Source organism: Poromitra crassiceps, assembly GCF_964638095.1.
Source record: "Poromitra crassiceps genome assembly, chromosome: 1".
Taxonomy (NCBI): domain Eukaryota; kingdom Metazoa; phylum Chordata; class Actinopteri; order Beryciformes; family Melamphaidae; genus Poromitra; species Poromitra crassiceps.
The window spans coordinates 60,835,479-60,852,796 of record NC_139623.1 but is presented as its reverse complement, the minus strand read 5'-3'; the positions used below and the strand labels follow the sequence as shown (position 1 = coordinate 60,852,796).

The 17,318-nt window shown below is 43.3% G+C and overlaps 1 protein-coding gene across 1 annotated transcript in view; it reads left to right on the top strand.

Annotated features, from left to right (window-relative positions):
• Positions 1–328: 328 nt before the first annotated feature.
• Positions 329–17,318, top strand: part of LOC310788388 (synaptotagmin-11-like) — a gene marked incomplete at both ends in the record, with an annotated part of 28,686 nt that continues 11,696 nt past the window's right edge. The window contains 3 exons of the mRNA XM_083649947.1: positions 329–362; positions 16,502–16,767; positions 17,192–17,308. Of these exons, the coding sequence (XP_083506073.1) occupies positions 329–362; positions 16,502–16,767; positions 17,192–17,308 (417 nt within the window). The remainder of the gene's footprint in view (positions 363–16,501; positions 16,768–17,191; positions 17,309–17,318) is intronic.

Sequence of the window (17,318 nt, the reverse complement as noted above, 5' to 3'; positions counted from 1 at the left end):
CTTTCTTGGACCAGTCTCATCGCTCGCTCCTCCGCGCAGCCTCCCTGCATCCCTCCCGAGCACGAGCATCATTACATTACATCACATCACTGCACCGAGCTCACGAGCTGGACACCGACACACACCGACGGACCCAGGCGACGGAACGGACACATGAGCTGACTCTCTGAAGGAGCTCGTAATCTCGGCTGATCTGATCTGATCTCTGTCTGGATGTGAAGGAAGTGTCGCTCCCCTCTTTCATCTTTTTTTTTCTCTCTCTCTCTCTCTCTCTCTGTCTCTCACTCTCTCTCTCTCTCACACACACTCTCTCTCTCTCCGGCACAAAATGGCGGACATCACCGAGCTGAGACCCGCCTATGGTGAGTACCTCCTTCCTCCAGCTTCTCTGCTGCTCTCATCAGGACCAGTTCAGACAGACAGAAAGGACGCGCTCATCGCATTGTGTTGTTGTTGTTTATGTGATCATATTTTGAGCATCATCATCAGACTCAGGCTCAGCTCGTGCCCGTCTGTCATTACGCCCATCAGCTGCTCGCGGGAACGCGCGGTGTTGTTCTCTCCTCTACAGGCCGGGAGCGCGCTTCATCTGATGGAACTGCACGAGCGGCATCACTAATTAGGACTAGGCTACATCAATTTATTAAGTGATGGATCTGGATTTAACTCTATCTATCTATCTATCTATCTATCTATCTATCTATCTATCTATCTATCTATCTATCTATCTATCTATCTATCTAATACATTCATTTATTTATTTATCTAGGCCTATGTTTATTTTCATTTAATTTCGTTTCATTTTATATCTTAAACAACATTGTTAAACAACAATGTAAATGAGAAAATGAAAGCCCAGTCAGTTCCTCTGCGCGTGCTCGTGCTACCGCCTCTCTGCGCGCGTGGGCCCCCGCGCACCCGCGTGGGTTTGGGATGATGTCATGTCTGTTTCCGGTGCTGTGTGTGTGTGTGTGTGTGTGTGCGTGTGCGTGTGCGTGCGTGCGTGCGTGTGTTTTTAATGAGAGACTGAGGTGAGCCGGTATTATTATTATTATTATTAATCTCAATTCAGAGATATTTAGTTCTGTGTCTATTTTACTGTTTCCTGATGACTTTTTGGTTTTAGCGCTATTTTTTATAATAATAAAATCACAACTTCTAATAGGCTATATTTGGAGTACACTTAGCCTGATGCCTAGTTTTAGATCATAATTATTGATTTATTTCTATTCATAGCTTTCAAGGGGCGTTACGTGCTGCCGGGAACGCCCACCTGGCGGTCAAAAAAAAAACGCCGCCTCGACTAGTTTCTCACGCTGTGTTTGTTCAGCCAAAATGCCGGATACCTGTTGTGCTATCGGTTGCACTAACCGACGAGGAGACACGCCTGGCTTGTGCTTTTACAGAATCCCGTCGGAGAAAGAAAACTCAGACAGGAGGAGGTTGTGGATTTGTGCGACTTGACGTGGTTCAGTCGCTGGGGAGGGCAAATGGCTTTTTTTCTACCATCAAAGTACACACGTTTTTGCGGCCAACATTTCATCAAAGTTAAGCTCAAGTAACGTTAACGGGGTATTTTAATCATTATTGTAACGTTACTTGAGCTTACCTTTGATGAAATGTTGGCCGCAAAGACGTGTGTACAAACGACTGAACAAACACAGCGTGATAAACTAGTCGACTCGGGTGGCAGCGGAATGAACAAGTTTTTTTTTTTACCGTCAGGTGGGCGTTCCCGGCAGCACGTAACGCCCCTTGAAAGCTATGAATAGCACCATTCATCCACAGAATGCAACTCAAGGTTTTAGGCTACATAATATAGATTAAAACAGTCAATGGATTAAAACATTATATTCAAAATTAATTGGCACAGCAACAGCCAGTCGAACATCAGTAGCCTGTACTACGTAGCTAGATTAATGCCTTATCCGAGTAAGTTTGAGTTTGAACCTGGTTTAGCCGTACTACAAAGCAAGTTAACTTCTAATCACCATGGCAACTCACGCTGCAAAGCTAACCTGGTTCCGACCAGAGGCCTGTACTACAAAGCAAGATTAGTGGTTTAGCGAGGTAACTTCAGGTTTAACCCTGGTTTAGCCGTACTACAAAGCAAGTTAACTTCTTACGACATATATTTCCATAGCAACTTATGCTTCACACTTAACCTGGTCCGCAGCAGGTTAAGTTGCAAGGATAAGATTAGACCTTAAATACACCGCCCACGAACCAATCGAATCAGCAGTTTGGAAAAATGGCCAACCCCTTTCTGGACGAGGAAGGAGCATGAATTGTAATGTTGAATTAACCAAGGACTAAAGCCTTCCACTTGTTGCAGGCTACATTTTAATTAAGCCCTACTTACCACTTTGGAATATGTTTTTATATATTCATTTTTGTGCTCTCAAGTAGCCTAGATACGTTGTTTGACCCCGCTGATCGATTGCAGCTGAATAGTGAGTGGAGAAATATCACTAAACCGGCATAAAAAGGTTACATAAACGTCTCCAAAGCGCACGGTGCCGTGTGCGCAACGGAGCTGAGACTGACGCTGGGTTGGAATTGAAATGGGCATACAGCCTACTACATCTAAGCAATTTAATATGGGATCACCTGCACACAGGCGATCCCATATTAAGATTATTCATATCTAGGCTACTCCTGCATTTTGCAGCTGCAACTGTGTTGCTTTTGGCCTGTATGATGTGATTGAACTTCATATTTCCAGCATCATTATATGAAATATGGAGATATGCGACTCTGCTGACATTACAATAGCCATGTGACCACAAAATAGGCTAGTTTTTATCAATGAAAACTATGCCCGCATCGTCTCAATTCAGTTCAGCAGTTTTCTCTTTTATAGGCTATTAGGATATCATTATTTTATATAGGCTATGAATTATTCGATCAGTGCAACCACACACATAACGAGTGATAGAGATCATTATTCATTGAGCATGCATTTCTAAATCTATGGTCTAAATAGGCTTACAGATTGTGGAAATTTATAGACTGAGATTACACATTTACATTTTTACACTCGCAAAAAGCTGCTGCAGGAGACAGAAATCGCTGATCAAAGTAAATCAAATGACTGATGTGAATACAAGCGTCAGCTTTAGACAGTCTTTCAGCAGACTATATCCAACGCGGATTTTCATTCTGACAGGCTACATTAAATATCCGCTAAAACTCGGATCACTGCGCTTTCATTGAACAAGGAAATGGGTGTGCCTGCCGTGTCAACTCAGCTGTTCATAATGTGATTGGCCACAAAATAGGCTATTTTTTATAAATGAAATCTATGCCCGCACGTACCGTGTCGATTCAGTTCAGAAGCATTTTTTAATTGTATTATCATTCTTTTTTTATTGATTAGCCTATAGGAATTATTCAATCAGTGCGACTAAACACATCATGAGATCATTATTATTCATTGAGCCAAAATGGTCTATACATACAGATTTTGGACTGAGATAGATTACACATTGCTTCCACAAAAGACTGTAGATAGAGAGCTGTAGATAGCCTATGAAACCGCTCTTCAAAGAAATTACTGGTGTGGATAAAAGTGGTCACTTTAGACAGTCATTTGGGAACAGTAATAATATCCAACGCAGATTTGTATTTGCGGTTTCATTCAATGAGGAAATAGGCGTGTCTGGCGCTGTCAGAGTTGGAGCAGTCCATATTGCACTGTGATTGGCAGTTGTTAAAAACCACGCCTCTTTTGCGGGCACGAGCTCCAGTGCACGGGCATTTTCGTGAGCACGAGCTGTGAGCTTGATTAGAAAAACCTGGTTGGAGTTAACGAGTGCCAATCGACGTTCGTAGTACAAGTTAACTACAATCGAGCTGATCTGGTTTAGACAAACCAGATCATGTATGCCAATATATGAGCAAAAATAGGCTAGTTTTTATCAATGAAAACTATGCCCTCATCGTCTCAATTCAGTTCAGCAGTTTTCTCTTTTATATTAGGCTATTAGGCTTTATACTAGGCTATTTTATATATGAATTATTCGATCAGTGCAACCACACACATGAGTGATAGAGATCATTATTCATTGAGCATGCATTTCTAAATCTGGTTTAGACAAACCAGATCAAGGGACAGATCCTGGATCTTCTTATACAACATTCGTAGTACAGGCCCCAGGTTAGCTTCAGAGGATAAGATCAAAATCCATGACAGACCCATATAATCGGCTCTCTGGAGTCACTCACCATTCATATAAGATCGCCATATGAAAAATAGATTGCAGTCAACCGAGAATAGAACAAGAAAAACATTCGTGGCTCTGTAGGCTACATAATTAAATTAAGCCTACTTACCACTTATGTCTTAACTGCTGAACGATGCGTGGAGAAATATGATCACTAATCACCGCGGCGCATATCATGAACGGAGCCTCAAATGGAGTGAGGGTGATATTCTCCTACATGCCAGAAAAGCCTATACATATAATATAGATATGGGATAAATATTGGATAGCCCCAATACTAAATATGCAGGCTACTCTTGCATGTTTCAGCTGGAACTGTGTCCTGTAGGCTGTATGCCAATATATGAGCAAAAATAGGCTAGTTTTTATCAATGAAAACTATGCCCTCATCGTCTCAATTCAGTTCAGCAGTTTTCTCTTTTATATTAGGCTATTAGGCTTTATACTAGGCTATTTTATATATGAATTATTCGATCAGTGCAACCACACACATGAGTGATAGAGATCATTATTCATTGAGCATGCATTTCTAAATCTATGGTCTAAATAGGCTTACAGATTGTGGAAATGTATAGACTGAGATTACACATTCACATTTGTTGCTGCTGTAGGAGACAGAAATCGCTGATCAAAGTAAATCAAATGACTGATGTGAATACAAGCTGCTGCTTTAGACAGCCCTTCAGCAGACTATATCCAACGCGGATTTTCATTCTGACATTAAATCGCGGATACATTAAATATCCGCTAAAACTCTGATCACAGTGCGCTTTCATTGAACGAGGAAATGGGTGTGGAAATGGGTGTGGGCGTGGATCAACTCAGCTGTTCATAATGTGATTGGCTAGCGCACCTCTTTCGCGTGGACGCGCGCCTGTGCACGAGCGAAAAACGTGCGCGTGCACAGGCAGATCCCAGCTTCAGTTATCGAGTAGAAAACCAGCATCGTAGTATCCTTAAACTAGATAGCTTTGATCCTGTTCAGTCAAACCAGATCAAAGTGACAGATCGCGGGTCTGTTAACACGTTCACTGCCATTGACGAGTTATCTCGGCTTACAGAATCCGACGGTTCACTGCCAAAGACGAGTTATCTCGGCTTAAAAAAAAATTATTATTTTTTGACGGTGGGACGTGGATCAACGCTCCCCACGTCTCCTATAAAAATATTGGAGTCAGCGAACGTGTACAACCCATTCCACGGACCCACTAAGTGGCGACAGTGCTCTCCACACTAGGAAAAGCAGAGCCAAAACGCGCGAGGAAACCATTCTCTACTGTAAAATGGATTGGCGAAAACGCTTTCACTTTCGCGCTGGGAGCTGGCGGTGGGGGATTCCAAAAATAGACTGGGTGGAAAACACTTTGAAACACGCAGCATAAAGCCTAGAATCGCACAAAGCTTCATCAAAGCTCTCAAACCCAAGAAACAAGTGAGCCCTATCCACACTCGCTGCCAGGGAGGGAGGCTGCTCAAACTCGCAGCAGCAGCAGCAGAACACTCGCTTGTGACAAACGCTGCGGCGGAGAACGCCCACGGAGGGAGGAGTTGGAAGCAGAGGGGGGTTTCCTGCTGTTATGGAGGAAATTACTCTTCAAAACTATTGTTTAGATGTCTGACGTCTTACTGATGCCAAAAATGAATGGTTAAAGTGACTGTTCTATCGAATTTCACAAAAAGCCGTTTATCTCAGAATAAATTTCCAGACGCTGAAACCATGCTGTATTCAACTGCTAATGCTTACATAACTACTAACTCTACAAACTAACTCTTTTAGACAGAGAAAGCACACATTCTATTAGTTCTTTTGAGATATTGTGTGTTCACAAAATCTTAGCAGAAAAGAATCCTCGGGTCTTGAAAGATGAGCCAGAATCCTCAAAAAAACCCTCTGGCAGAACCTACCTACAGTAAAAAAAAATGGCTGGCAGTGAATGTGTTAAGATAGCTTCGTAGTATAGGGTACAGCTCCTAAAGCAAACAAAACCAGGAAGCAGAGAAAAGCAACAATCTCTCCATAGCACAGCTCCATGGCACGCCTCAAACGCTGGTCCAGCAGCTTTTATCGACACGGGCTCTGACTCCATGACAGCGGGGGTGCAGCCTCTCGCTCAGACATGAAGGATTTAGTTTTCACCACGCTGCAGGTGCTGACAACACATCCACAAGTCACTTGTCCTCAGGAATTATAATCCAGTTCCTAAACTCTTGACACCGTGTTTCAGCCGGTAGATTGCTCCTGACCTCCATACACAGACAACCAGTCGACCTGAGCTTATAACACAACAAAAATGTTCAAGGATTTCAAGCAGCCAAATTAGAAATTATTAAAAAAAAATGTTAGAATGACTACATTCTCTGGGCTGAGGCAAGACCTCTTTGCAGTCACTATGTCCCCTGCTGTGGTCTGTTTATCAGCTGAATGTCTAGAGACGGTTTTCACCTGTGTGTTGCGCAATAGCTACAACCCCTCAGCACTTCCGTTTGTTATAGTCTTTGGCTGTATTCAGACCCGAATTATAAACCGGAAACCGGAGCACGTTATAAACGTTATAAATATAGTCACGTTATAAACAACTAACCAACGCTGGGGGTCCGTATGGAAACAGTGTTACTCGAAATGGTTAAACGTTAAATCAATTTGGTCATTCAGTGGCGTTTTACTGCCATGTAACTAACATTAGCCGCTAGCATTAGCCACAGTAGCCGACTACCCATAATGCATGATTACGTTTGATTTGATTTGATTTGATTCCATTTTATTTCAAATATGCAAGAAGAAAAACATTTACAATTTACAGAATAAAAAACAAACAAACAGAGGTCTCACTTTTTTCTTTTTCTTTTTTTTTCTTCTCTTTTTCACTTCTTAGCATATTTGAAAGGGAGTGGGAAGAAGTATAAACTTTTTTAATCCCACCCCTTTCATTAAATCATAACATAATCATAGAAACTGCAACCTGTTACTTAACTTAAAATGCAATTACTTGAAACAAAATTGTAAACTGTTATATAGTTATAACTTGGAAGCTATATATCATCATATATATTACTATGAATTATATGATTTATATTACTTGGAAGTCATATAGTTACTATAGTATAAATATATATAAAACATACTCAGACAGCATACCTTTATAATCCTAGATAAATACATGAACATTCACTTACATGAGTTCACATGCACTTTTCGCGCGAACACGCAACCACATCATCCCCACCATTTATCATGGGAGTGGCATCATACCACTGCAGCAACACCACCGTCCCAGATGGCCAGCCCCGCAAAGTGGACTCAGCCATCCAAGTCAGCAGTGCCGCCACAGCAAGACAAAGCCAACATACAGTATCAGCACACTTCATCATCATTGTACTGCTGGAAAATCATTTGTTTATACCTTTTTTTGAACAGGTTTATACTTGTACATTGCTTTAGCTCCACATTCAAGCCGTTCCATAGTTTTACACCACAAATTGATATACTGAATCCTCTCAAGGTTGTTCTATTTCTGGGCCTTTTGAAATTGAATGTTCTTCTTAATTCATAACGCCCCACGTTATCCCAGCACCGACACCGACCACTCATAAAAGTGGTCCTCATGTGTGAAGATGATATTACTAAACACTGGTTCGCATTTGATTAATCTTGCGTTGCCCAGAGACCTTATTAGAAGCATCGCGCCAAAAACCCATTCAAAAGTCCCATAGGCGAAAACAGTTAAGAACCAGGAGTGTGTTAGCATCGATGATTTCCGGACCCGTTCCTGGGGCTCTCTATTCTAACAAATGGTAACAGCAAGTCTCCTAAATGGTCACATGGTCACCTCTCCCCTGAAGTGTTGTGAGAGGACTGAGCCTGGTGATGCGGGGTTAGTGCTGACCTAGCAAGCTAACTTGAACTAGAGATTGTGAGTTCCCAAACTCCACACAAACCACACATATAAACACAAAGCTGCCCCTTGTTAGCTCAATACAGTTGAAACTAAGATATTCCATGAAAATAGATATTTTTCTAGCCACAGGTTTAGCTACTATATCAACGAACTTCACATGTAGTTTAGCTAATCCCTCCCTGCTAACATGATCCTGTTGCCGAATCTTGCGAAAGTGTGTTGCTGAGACAGACATGTCTTGAACTATTTTAATTTTCTCCTGATCTGTCTGTCTGAAAAATGCCATTTTAGTGTCAGAATGTTCAGAAGATATGTGGCTTCTGAAAATGGTCAGAATATTTACTTTAATGAATATGGGGGTGATAGAATCTGTCATAATCTGAGATCACATTAACTTCTCCCATTGACTCCAATACACTCAGACCTGAAGTCTCCTAAGTGTGCGTGGCCGTGGTAACCCTTGGGCAAACCCCACTTGATACAAATATAGGAAGTGACATGCATGGACAATGAAGATGGGCCGTCTTGCTTGAAATCCCATCATCTTTGTTTCTACTGGATTGTTGTAGGGTGGATTGTTGTAGGGTGGATTGTTGTAGGGTGGATTGTTGTAGGGTGGATTGTTGTAGGGTGGATTGTTGTAGGGTGGATTGTTGTAGGGTGGGCTCAGATGCTCATAGATGATAGACAGCCTACAGACACGCCTCCTCCCTCTGTGACAGCTGACAGGAGGGAAGAGCAGCTTCGGTCACTACATCGTTAGCACAAATCATCAACAGTGTAGCTAAGTCCTTGTCACAGCAGCTCATTTTCTATAGTTATTGTGTGTGTGCGTGCGTGTGTGTGTGTGTGTGTGTGTGTGTGTGTGTGTGTGTGTTTTATTGGTAACACTTTATATTAAGCAGGGTTTAAAATTCACTTTGCAAACTAGGGGGGAATTCCCCCCTTATGTTCTTCAGATGGGGGGATTTATCGATTTTGGGGGGATCTATAGACTTTGGGGGGATTTTTTCAGGCGATACTATAACGACAAATACCTGCTTCTCCTGTCCAATAAACGATAATACTGTAATTTCACATTTTTGTATTTAAAAAAGGAAGTCGTTTATGCACACCTGAGTCTAAATTACTATGGCTTTTGTCGTGTTTCTTCTGCAGACTAAGCCATAGGCTTTTGGTTCTATGAAAGCCTTTATTTTTTGTATTGAGTGATACACTCTACTAAAACACTAATATCATATTATATCAGAAGTGTTCTTTGTTTTGTGTTCACAATAGTGATGTCAGTTTGATTTGGTTAGGTCAGAGCTATGGAATATTAAATCATCCATCTCACTACATCTGCCTTTCTTACTGTCATTACTGGCAACTAACTGCTAATTTTGCATTGGGGAGAGTTCTATTGAAGTGACTATAAACCATCTGTGTGTCGTTTCACTTTTTAATGAAAATGCTTCCACCTGATTTTCACGGCTGCTTCAATGAGAAACGCCATTTGAGCGGCGACAACATCGTTGACATCACTGGCACTCGTCATAAGGAGGATTAACGCTATTATTTAACGTCATTATCGATATCAGATTCTTCATCGTCAATAACGTAACGCTAAACATCGCTGACACTGACTACTCGGTGTTGACGTTTCAGCTAGAAGTGCCTTGTTGTTCGACTTGTCCTGTGTGTTTTTTCTGAGCGGGTCCCCCTTCTGAGGACTAGTTTTCCTTTTTAGCCAGCGATCTACATGTATCATGTTTGCAAGCAGCTGTCTGTATCCACTGAGAAATCAGCAGAGGTGCGTTGATGTCGAGAGAGGAGTGAGTGACGTGATATTTTTCCCCCATGATGGTGAAGGCTAGGCGAAGGCATGACCCGCCCCTCTCTGCCTCTGATTGGCCTAATGTCAAACGTTCATCCAATCACATTCGCTTGGCTATCCTGCATCTCTTTCTACAGTCTGTGCTCAGTGGGTCAGTCAGACAGCCATTTCGCTTGCATAGATCGGTCTGCGCAAACCATTGCAGGAAAATATGCGGGAATTTTGGAAAATGTGCGGGAATCCCGCAATCCCGCGCCGAATTTCAGAATCAGAATCAGAATCAGAATCAGTGTTTTTTAAGCCCTGATTAAGGTACACATATTCACTGTAACTAGTTGAATTACATTAGCAGCATATTGGCTATTTATTAGTCACTATAATGCACATATTAATGCTTTATTCTGCATGATCGTATTCTACAGCTAGGCCATAGTTTCCCCCGGTAACCTCCTAATTACTGCTTATTGATAGATTTTTTTTAACCTTTATTTATACAGGACTTTTTTTTTTTCAAGACTGCCCTGTTCACATTCACACCTGGAAGCTGACCAGTACAACCACAGTCTGATCTGTTGGCCACTGAGCAGCTCCACTGGGATATAATAGGGATGTTCACCAATTATTGGAAAATCGATAATTGATCGTTAATCACGTTGATCATGTGGAATTTTGATCAAATTATTATTATTATTTTTTGCAGACTACGGTTGGGGCGATGAATGATGGAATTCTTTCCTCCTCTCCTCTTCTGAGGTGTAGTTTCAGGCCATGTCCACACGGAGACGAGTTTAGGTGTATCCGCTAAAGTTTTTTGTCATATAGACGTTTCGTCCAGATGGAACCGCGTTCTGGGACTATACGTTCTGGGAGTATACGCTAATTTTTCAAAACGGGTCCCAGAGTGATTAAATCTGAAGACGCCACCCTTGCATTTCCGTGTTTACAACCCATACGCATCTTTCCTGAAACGATGACGCCATAGCCCCACCTCTCTCCACCAGCAACAATAACAATCATGGCAGTAGCGTTCGTGCTATAAGCAGTTACTGAGCCTGTTGGGGATCTTGCAGCAAAATATAATGCTCCTCTATTACCACCGTCAGCAACAAGTGGACACGGAGAACAGCATCCTCAGGGCTCCACAGCTGACTCTTCCCATCCACCCCTCCCCTCCCTTCATCGGATATTTCCCAGAAGGCTTAGCGGCGGCTACATTTTTACAATAACACAAACAAAATCAGGCTTAACGTGTTAGATAGAAATTATATTTATTTTTAATACAACATGCAATTCTGGAATATTTTAATATTGGACAAAATGAAATGAAATGAAATGTAAACCCTGAGTCTAACCGACATACCCCGGCTTGCCCTATATATAGCCCTCGTAAATACAACGTGAATAGGGAAATGAGAGGTTTGAGGAACACGCGGTTGTATTGTGATGTCTGTGATATCCGCTCGTGTCCACTCCAACAAGACTTTAGCTTACTTGACGCGACTTTTTCAATAAAAACACATTTATGCCATGAGTTTATATAATGTATATTTATGTTGCATCATTTAGCCTGTGCTGTGATGTGCAGGAGCGGCCAATACGCTGGGATGTGTTTGCAACATGTCTAAAGATCATGGAAGTGGATGATATCAGGAATGTCACCGATAGTTAACGTTCTATATTGTAGGCTACAGGGAGACCATCAGCCCTGCTGAACAGCTCTGCATTTGCCTGTATACTGTACAGTAGGTTTCATCATTTTATTCATCGACATGGCAAACCTCCCCGCAAAGCCAAGGGTTTAAGCTGCTGCTACAGTGAGATACACATTATAGACTGTGCGCCCCTAGAGGTTGTATGCCATTATTGACGAGATTGTCTTTCTCTGTTATTCTACAGCGGTTTCAGTGGTTTCATGTGGATACACACATTTCTTGAAACGTTTCCATGTTTATGGAAAACTTTTCTGAAACGAAAAAAAAAAAAGATAGCTTCCGTCTCCGTGTGGACATGGCATCAGTCTCTCGTTTTCTGGCTGGGCGGGCGGGGTCCTTCAGGCCAACCAACACTGTATTTAAAGTCCCTGGAAACCAAAATCCACAAAAGCGTTCTAACTATGTTATTTAGGGTCTTATGTTAGTAATTGTGTGCCTCAGAAATTATTATATATTACTTTCAACCCAAAGCCTTAAAATCGAGACTCTTCTACAAGATTCTACAAGGTACTTCCTCATTGAAGAGAGCAGTGCGCGAGGTGCTAAAATGCAGGAGCTTATGACGTCATAAGCTCTATATAACCTTTGTACACGCGCGCAATCCGCCCTTCTCCTTTTGTCCGTTCTTTGCCCCACATCGCTTGCTCAGTGTCTGTCTGTCTCCCTCCCACTCTGTGTGCTGTGTGTCGAGCGCTATGCTGCCTGCTCTCTCTCTCTCTCTCTCTCTCTCTCGCTCTCTCTCTCTCTCTCTCTCTCGGGACTAGTGATAGAGAGAGAGAGAGAGCAGGCAGTGTGTGCGAGGTTACTCTCACACACACACACACACACACACACACACACAGTAGCGCTGTGCACTTGCAGCGGCAGAACAGAGATCTCTTCCTCTCAGTACGCTATGCGCAGAGCAACGCGCAAACACACACACACACACACGCACACACAGACACACACACACACACACACACACACACACACACACACACACACTTACCCCATGTCTCTTTCCTTCCTCCGAGAGAGAGAGAGAGAGAGAGGGGGACATTTCCCTGCTGCAGGCGGACACGCCCACACAGTCCGCAGGAGAAAATACACTCTAAAAACGAATTGATTCTCATGACTTTTGCCATGACTGTCAAACCTAAATTTATATACTTTGCGACGTTCATCATCGTTCAAATTTGGCTGGTGGCTTATTAACATAGGGTCCTGTGATGTGATGAACTCAAAATGCTAAATAATAAAGAAATATTTCTGGTTTCCAGGGACTTTAACACCGGGGAACTCACACCGGCATAAACGTGAGCACAAACAAATGCACCCAGCAGGCAGGCAGCACACATAGATGCTGAGCTGCGGTGTGACTGTGCGGACCTGATAGAGGCCGTTTTGTAAACAACGTACACTTCTTTCCACATTTTCAACCAAGTGTGAGTAACGTTACAAGTGTTCAAGTGAATTCAAGTCGTTTCATTTGTTTATAACGTTATGAAGTAGCAGCAGTCACAGATACACAGCTCAGCCTCCGCTATTAGCGGGTGGGCTCAGCGTAACGTTAAATGTTATGCTGAGCCCACCTGAATCAATTCACATCTCGTGGCAAATAATAGTATCCACACGTCGGACTGAGAGCAGTTGGATGAAAGTCGACCATCAGGACAGATGAGGAGCTTTTTGTCACGAGTTTATAAATGGACTGCATTTATATAGCGCTTTTATCCAAAGCGCTTTACAATGTGCCTACTAGGGATGTTCATCAATTATCGAAAATCGATAATTGATCGTTAAGGAATTGAATCAATCATGTGGAATTTGGATCGATTATTGTTATTATTAATTTAAAAAAAAAATTGGCGGACTAGGTTTGGGTAGAATTCGTTCCTCCTCGCCCCACTCCATTGCACAGCCGACTAATCACCGACGTGTCCTTTTATGAATCTTGCCTGTCTGCGTGTGTTTGGAGCGTAGGCGTCGCCTTCATTTCTGAGGCTCCAAACGCATGCAGGACACACATGCAAACGCATGGCAACAGCGCGCGCGTGTGTGTGTATGTGCGTGTGTGTGTGTGTGTGTGTACCCCCCCTCACACCCCTGGGTGTGTTGCCAGGCAACGACCTCAGTTGGCTTTTAGCGCCTTCCAAAACATGACATCACCTGAACAAAAACCAGCCAAGAACAGGAAGGAAGACAGAGAGGGGCAGACAGAGAGAGAGAGAAAGAGAGGGGGAGACAGACGGACAGAGATAGAGAAAGAGTGGGGGAGACAGACGGACAGAGAGATAGAGAAAGAGAGGGGGAGACAGACGGACAGAGAGATAGAGAAAGAGAGGGGGAGACAGACGGACAGAGAGATAGAGAAACCCTTTGTAGACAGAGATCCCACAATATCAGCATGCCCTTTCACACAAAACAGCTCAGCAGAATGCTGCCCCCTGGTGTGTGCTGTTAGACAGCACGCCGGCTCTCCACAAGCTAAGAGAGGCTATGGTGTGGCGTGACAAGGTTAACATCGTATCGGCCAAAATGTCCATATTGAGAGGAAACAATGCAGTAAATCTATGATTTATGGGCTGTTAGTAGTCTGCCACCTACAGCACAGATCACACGCACGCGCCACACACACATGAACCTGTCCTCCTTGGGACAAGGTTAATGAGCCCTCGAGGGTGACTGGAATACTGGGGGTGGAGTCACTCTGTTCATTTAGGTTAGGATGATGTCATGTTTTAAAATGATGTCATGTTTTGTGCTGCATTCATTGAATGGTCAGAGGTGGGAAGTGGGAAACGCGTCATCTCTGACCTACGTGCTTTTGAGCTTCAAGTCGCAAAACCATGATGCATCAGCTATTAGACAGCTAAGTAAGGGTTAATGCACGACGAGGTGTCCATTATCACTTTTTAAGGGACGACATGGAGGCGTGAACCGTCCGAGGCGAAGCCGAGGGGACAAAATAGTCCCCTCGAGATTAGGCTATCATTGGATAAAATGGCTGCTTAGTTTCTACACCTGGCACAATTCTAGAATCAAGCTAACTAATCATTTGGCCAATTGTAGCCTATGTAACAACATACAAAATAAAACGGCAATGTCTAAGAATGCAACACCATGTAACTGGGTCGTTTAAACTCGCATTCCAGGGAATTGCGTTAACGTCTGCGGGTCTTATAAGTCGTAAATGGCGCGAGGCAGGAGTAGAGTGAAAACTATCTGCTTTCAGTATGTTGGAGTCCAGGTATGTTTTGTACAAGGACGTCTCTCAGTGTGTTGCTGTTAACTCCCCATTTCGTTGTTTTGTTTTTGTTGATCTCGTCTTTTTCCTCTTTGACTTGATTTGTATCAGTGATAAGAGGCAGCGCACGCTCTCCCAGAGCACCTGGCTGCTGTTTGCTGCAAGTTGTGAACAGAGGGTTTGACAGTTGACAGCTGAGAGCCCGGCTTCTGTCAGCTGACCAGAACAGAGCCGGCTTCTCTCAGGAGAGGGAAATCTCTGAAACGAAAATCAAAATTGTAAATAAGAGTTATTTTTGATAAACTAAGCACACAGGGGTGATTTAAATACTTACTTTGACCAACTCATTTTTTCTCAAGTAACAAAAGTGCCATATTAACCGGGGTATAGAGCTCAAACTGGTCTCTTGATAACACTGTTGAAACTATGGTGCATTGATATGAATGGTGAACAGACCATTTGGCTGAACAACTTTACCAACTGTACATTATCACTTTTTAACACGTTCACTGCCAACGACGTATTACTCCGTCAAAAAAAATCCAACGGTTCACTGCCAATGACGTATTACTCCGTCAAAAAAATGATTTTTTTTTTTTTGACCGTGGGATGTGCATCTAACCCTTTTACATCTCTTATATAATTATTGGAGCCACCGAACGTTTACAACCCATTCCACCGACCCACTAAGTGGCGACGGTGCTCTCCTGACTAGAGGAAGGCAAGCAAAAAGCAGTGTGATCAAGCCATTCTCATGAAAATGGATGGCGAAAACGCTTTCGTTTTCGCGCTGATTGCTGGCGGTGCGGGATTGCAAATTTGCATAATAGATTACGGGTGGAACACACTTTGAAACACGCAGCATAAATATGACCAGAATCGCAAAAGCTTCATCAAAGCTCTCAACCAAAACTCCAAGTAACGAGCGAGTCCATCCAGACTTCCTCAAAGAGCGGCCGCGCAGACAGGCACAGCAGCAGCAAAGCAATGAGCCTGGTGACGCGAGGTTACAGCAGCAGCAACGAGCTTGTGACACGGCCGCTGCAGCCAAGAAGACACACACGGAGGGAGGAGTTGGAAGCAGAGGGGGGTTTCCTGCTGTTATGGAGGAAATTACTGTTCAAAACTATTGTTTAGATGTCTGACGTCTTACTGATGCCAAAAATGAATGGTTAAAGTGACTGTTCTATCGAATTTCACAAAAAGCCGTTTATCTCAGAATAATTTTTCTGACGCTGAAACCATGCTGTATTCAACTGCTAATGCTTACATAACTACTAACTCTACAAACTAACTCTTTTAGACAGAGAAAGCACACATTCTATTAGTTCTTTTGAGATATTGTGTGTTCACAAAATCTTAGCAGAAAAGAGGTTAGGGTTAGTCAAATGTCCAACATTTTCCGCCGCCGCCCTACGGACGCTGGCATCGGTGGGCCCGCTATGGTATCCTTTCATGGGGCCCAACATCCCTGGCTACGCCCCTGAAAACACCACAGAAGAAGAAGAATGTGGGAAGCATTTGTGTGCCAGGGAATGTGTTTGTTTCTAATCTCTCCCTCTCTCTCCCCCTCTCTCTCCCCCTCTCTCTCTCCCCCTCTCCACCCTCTCTCCCCCTCCCAGCCATGTCTCCGGTGTTGGCTGGCTTCCTGGGTGCTGGCGTGCTGGTGTTGGCGGTGGTGTTTGTGGTCGTGCTCTGGTCGTTCTGTCGGCGGCGCTTGGCCGGACGCTACAAGCATCATGGCGCCCCCTACTGCGATGCCGAGGACCCGCCCTACAGGTTCATCCACATGCTGAAGGGCATCAGCATCTACCCCGAGTCTCTGAGCAGCAAGAGGATCGTACGCGGGGCCATGCGGCGCGCAGACCGCGACGCGGGGCGGAGCACGGTAGGCTGTGACGATACATCCATATATAAATAAGATATAAAAATATAATTAAAATAAATAAATCAAATATATCGATTCAATGATTAACGATCCAATATCGTCGAAAATATCAATGTATCCCGTCATCTTTAAGATACGGCTTTTTTGAAATTCCCATGGCATGCTTGTGTCACCAGTTCCATCCATGTATTATTTTTTATTAAAAAGAATAGATTGTTATTCATTTAAATGTCTGGAAGAGCTCAGAAATAAAATGTGTTAAATGGGCATATGATATCATCTCATATCGATCGCAGGCTGCTGAATTGAATCGGAATTGAAATCGTATTGTGGCAGACTTTGTGATATCAGCAAATATTGTATTGTTGTCAAAAGAATCAATATAGGCTATCGTATGGGGATAAAATGTGCCATTTTCTACTAGGGCCCAGGCTGTAGCGGAGGGCGGGGCATGGTGCTGGTGGACGCTGAAAACAACATCCTGGACGTCCCGGGTCAGCTGCAGATGAGCCACCTGGTGCCACCTGCCCAAGACAGCCAGGTAAGTAGGG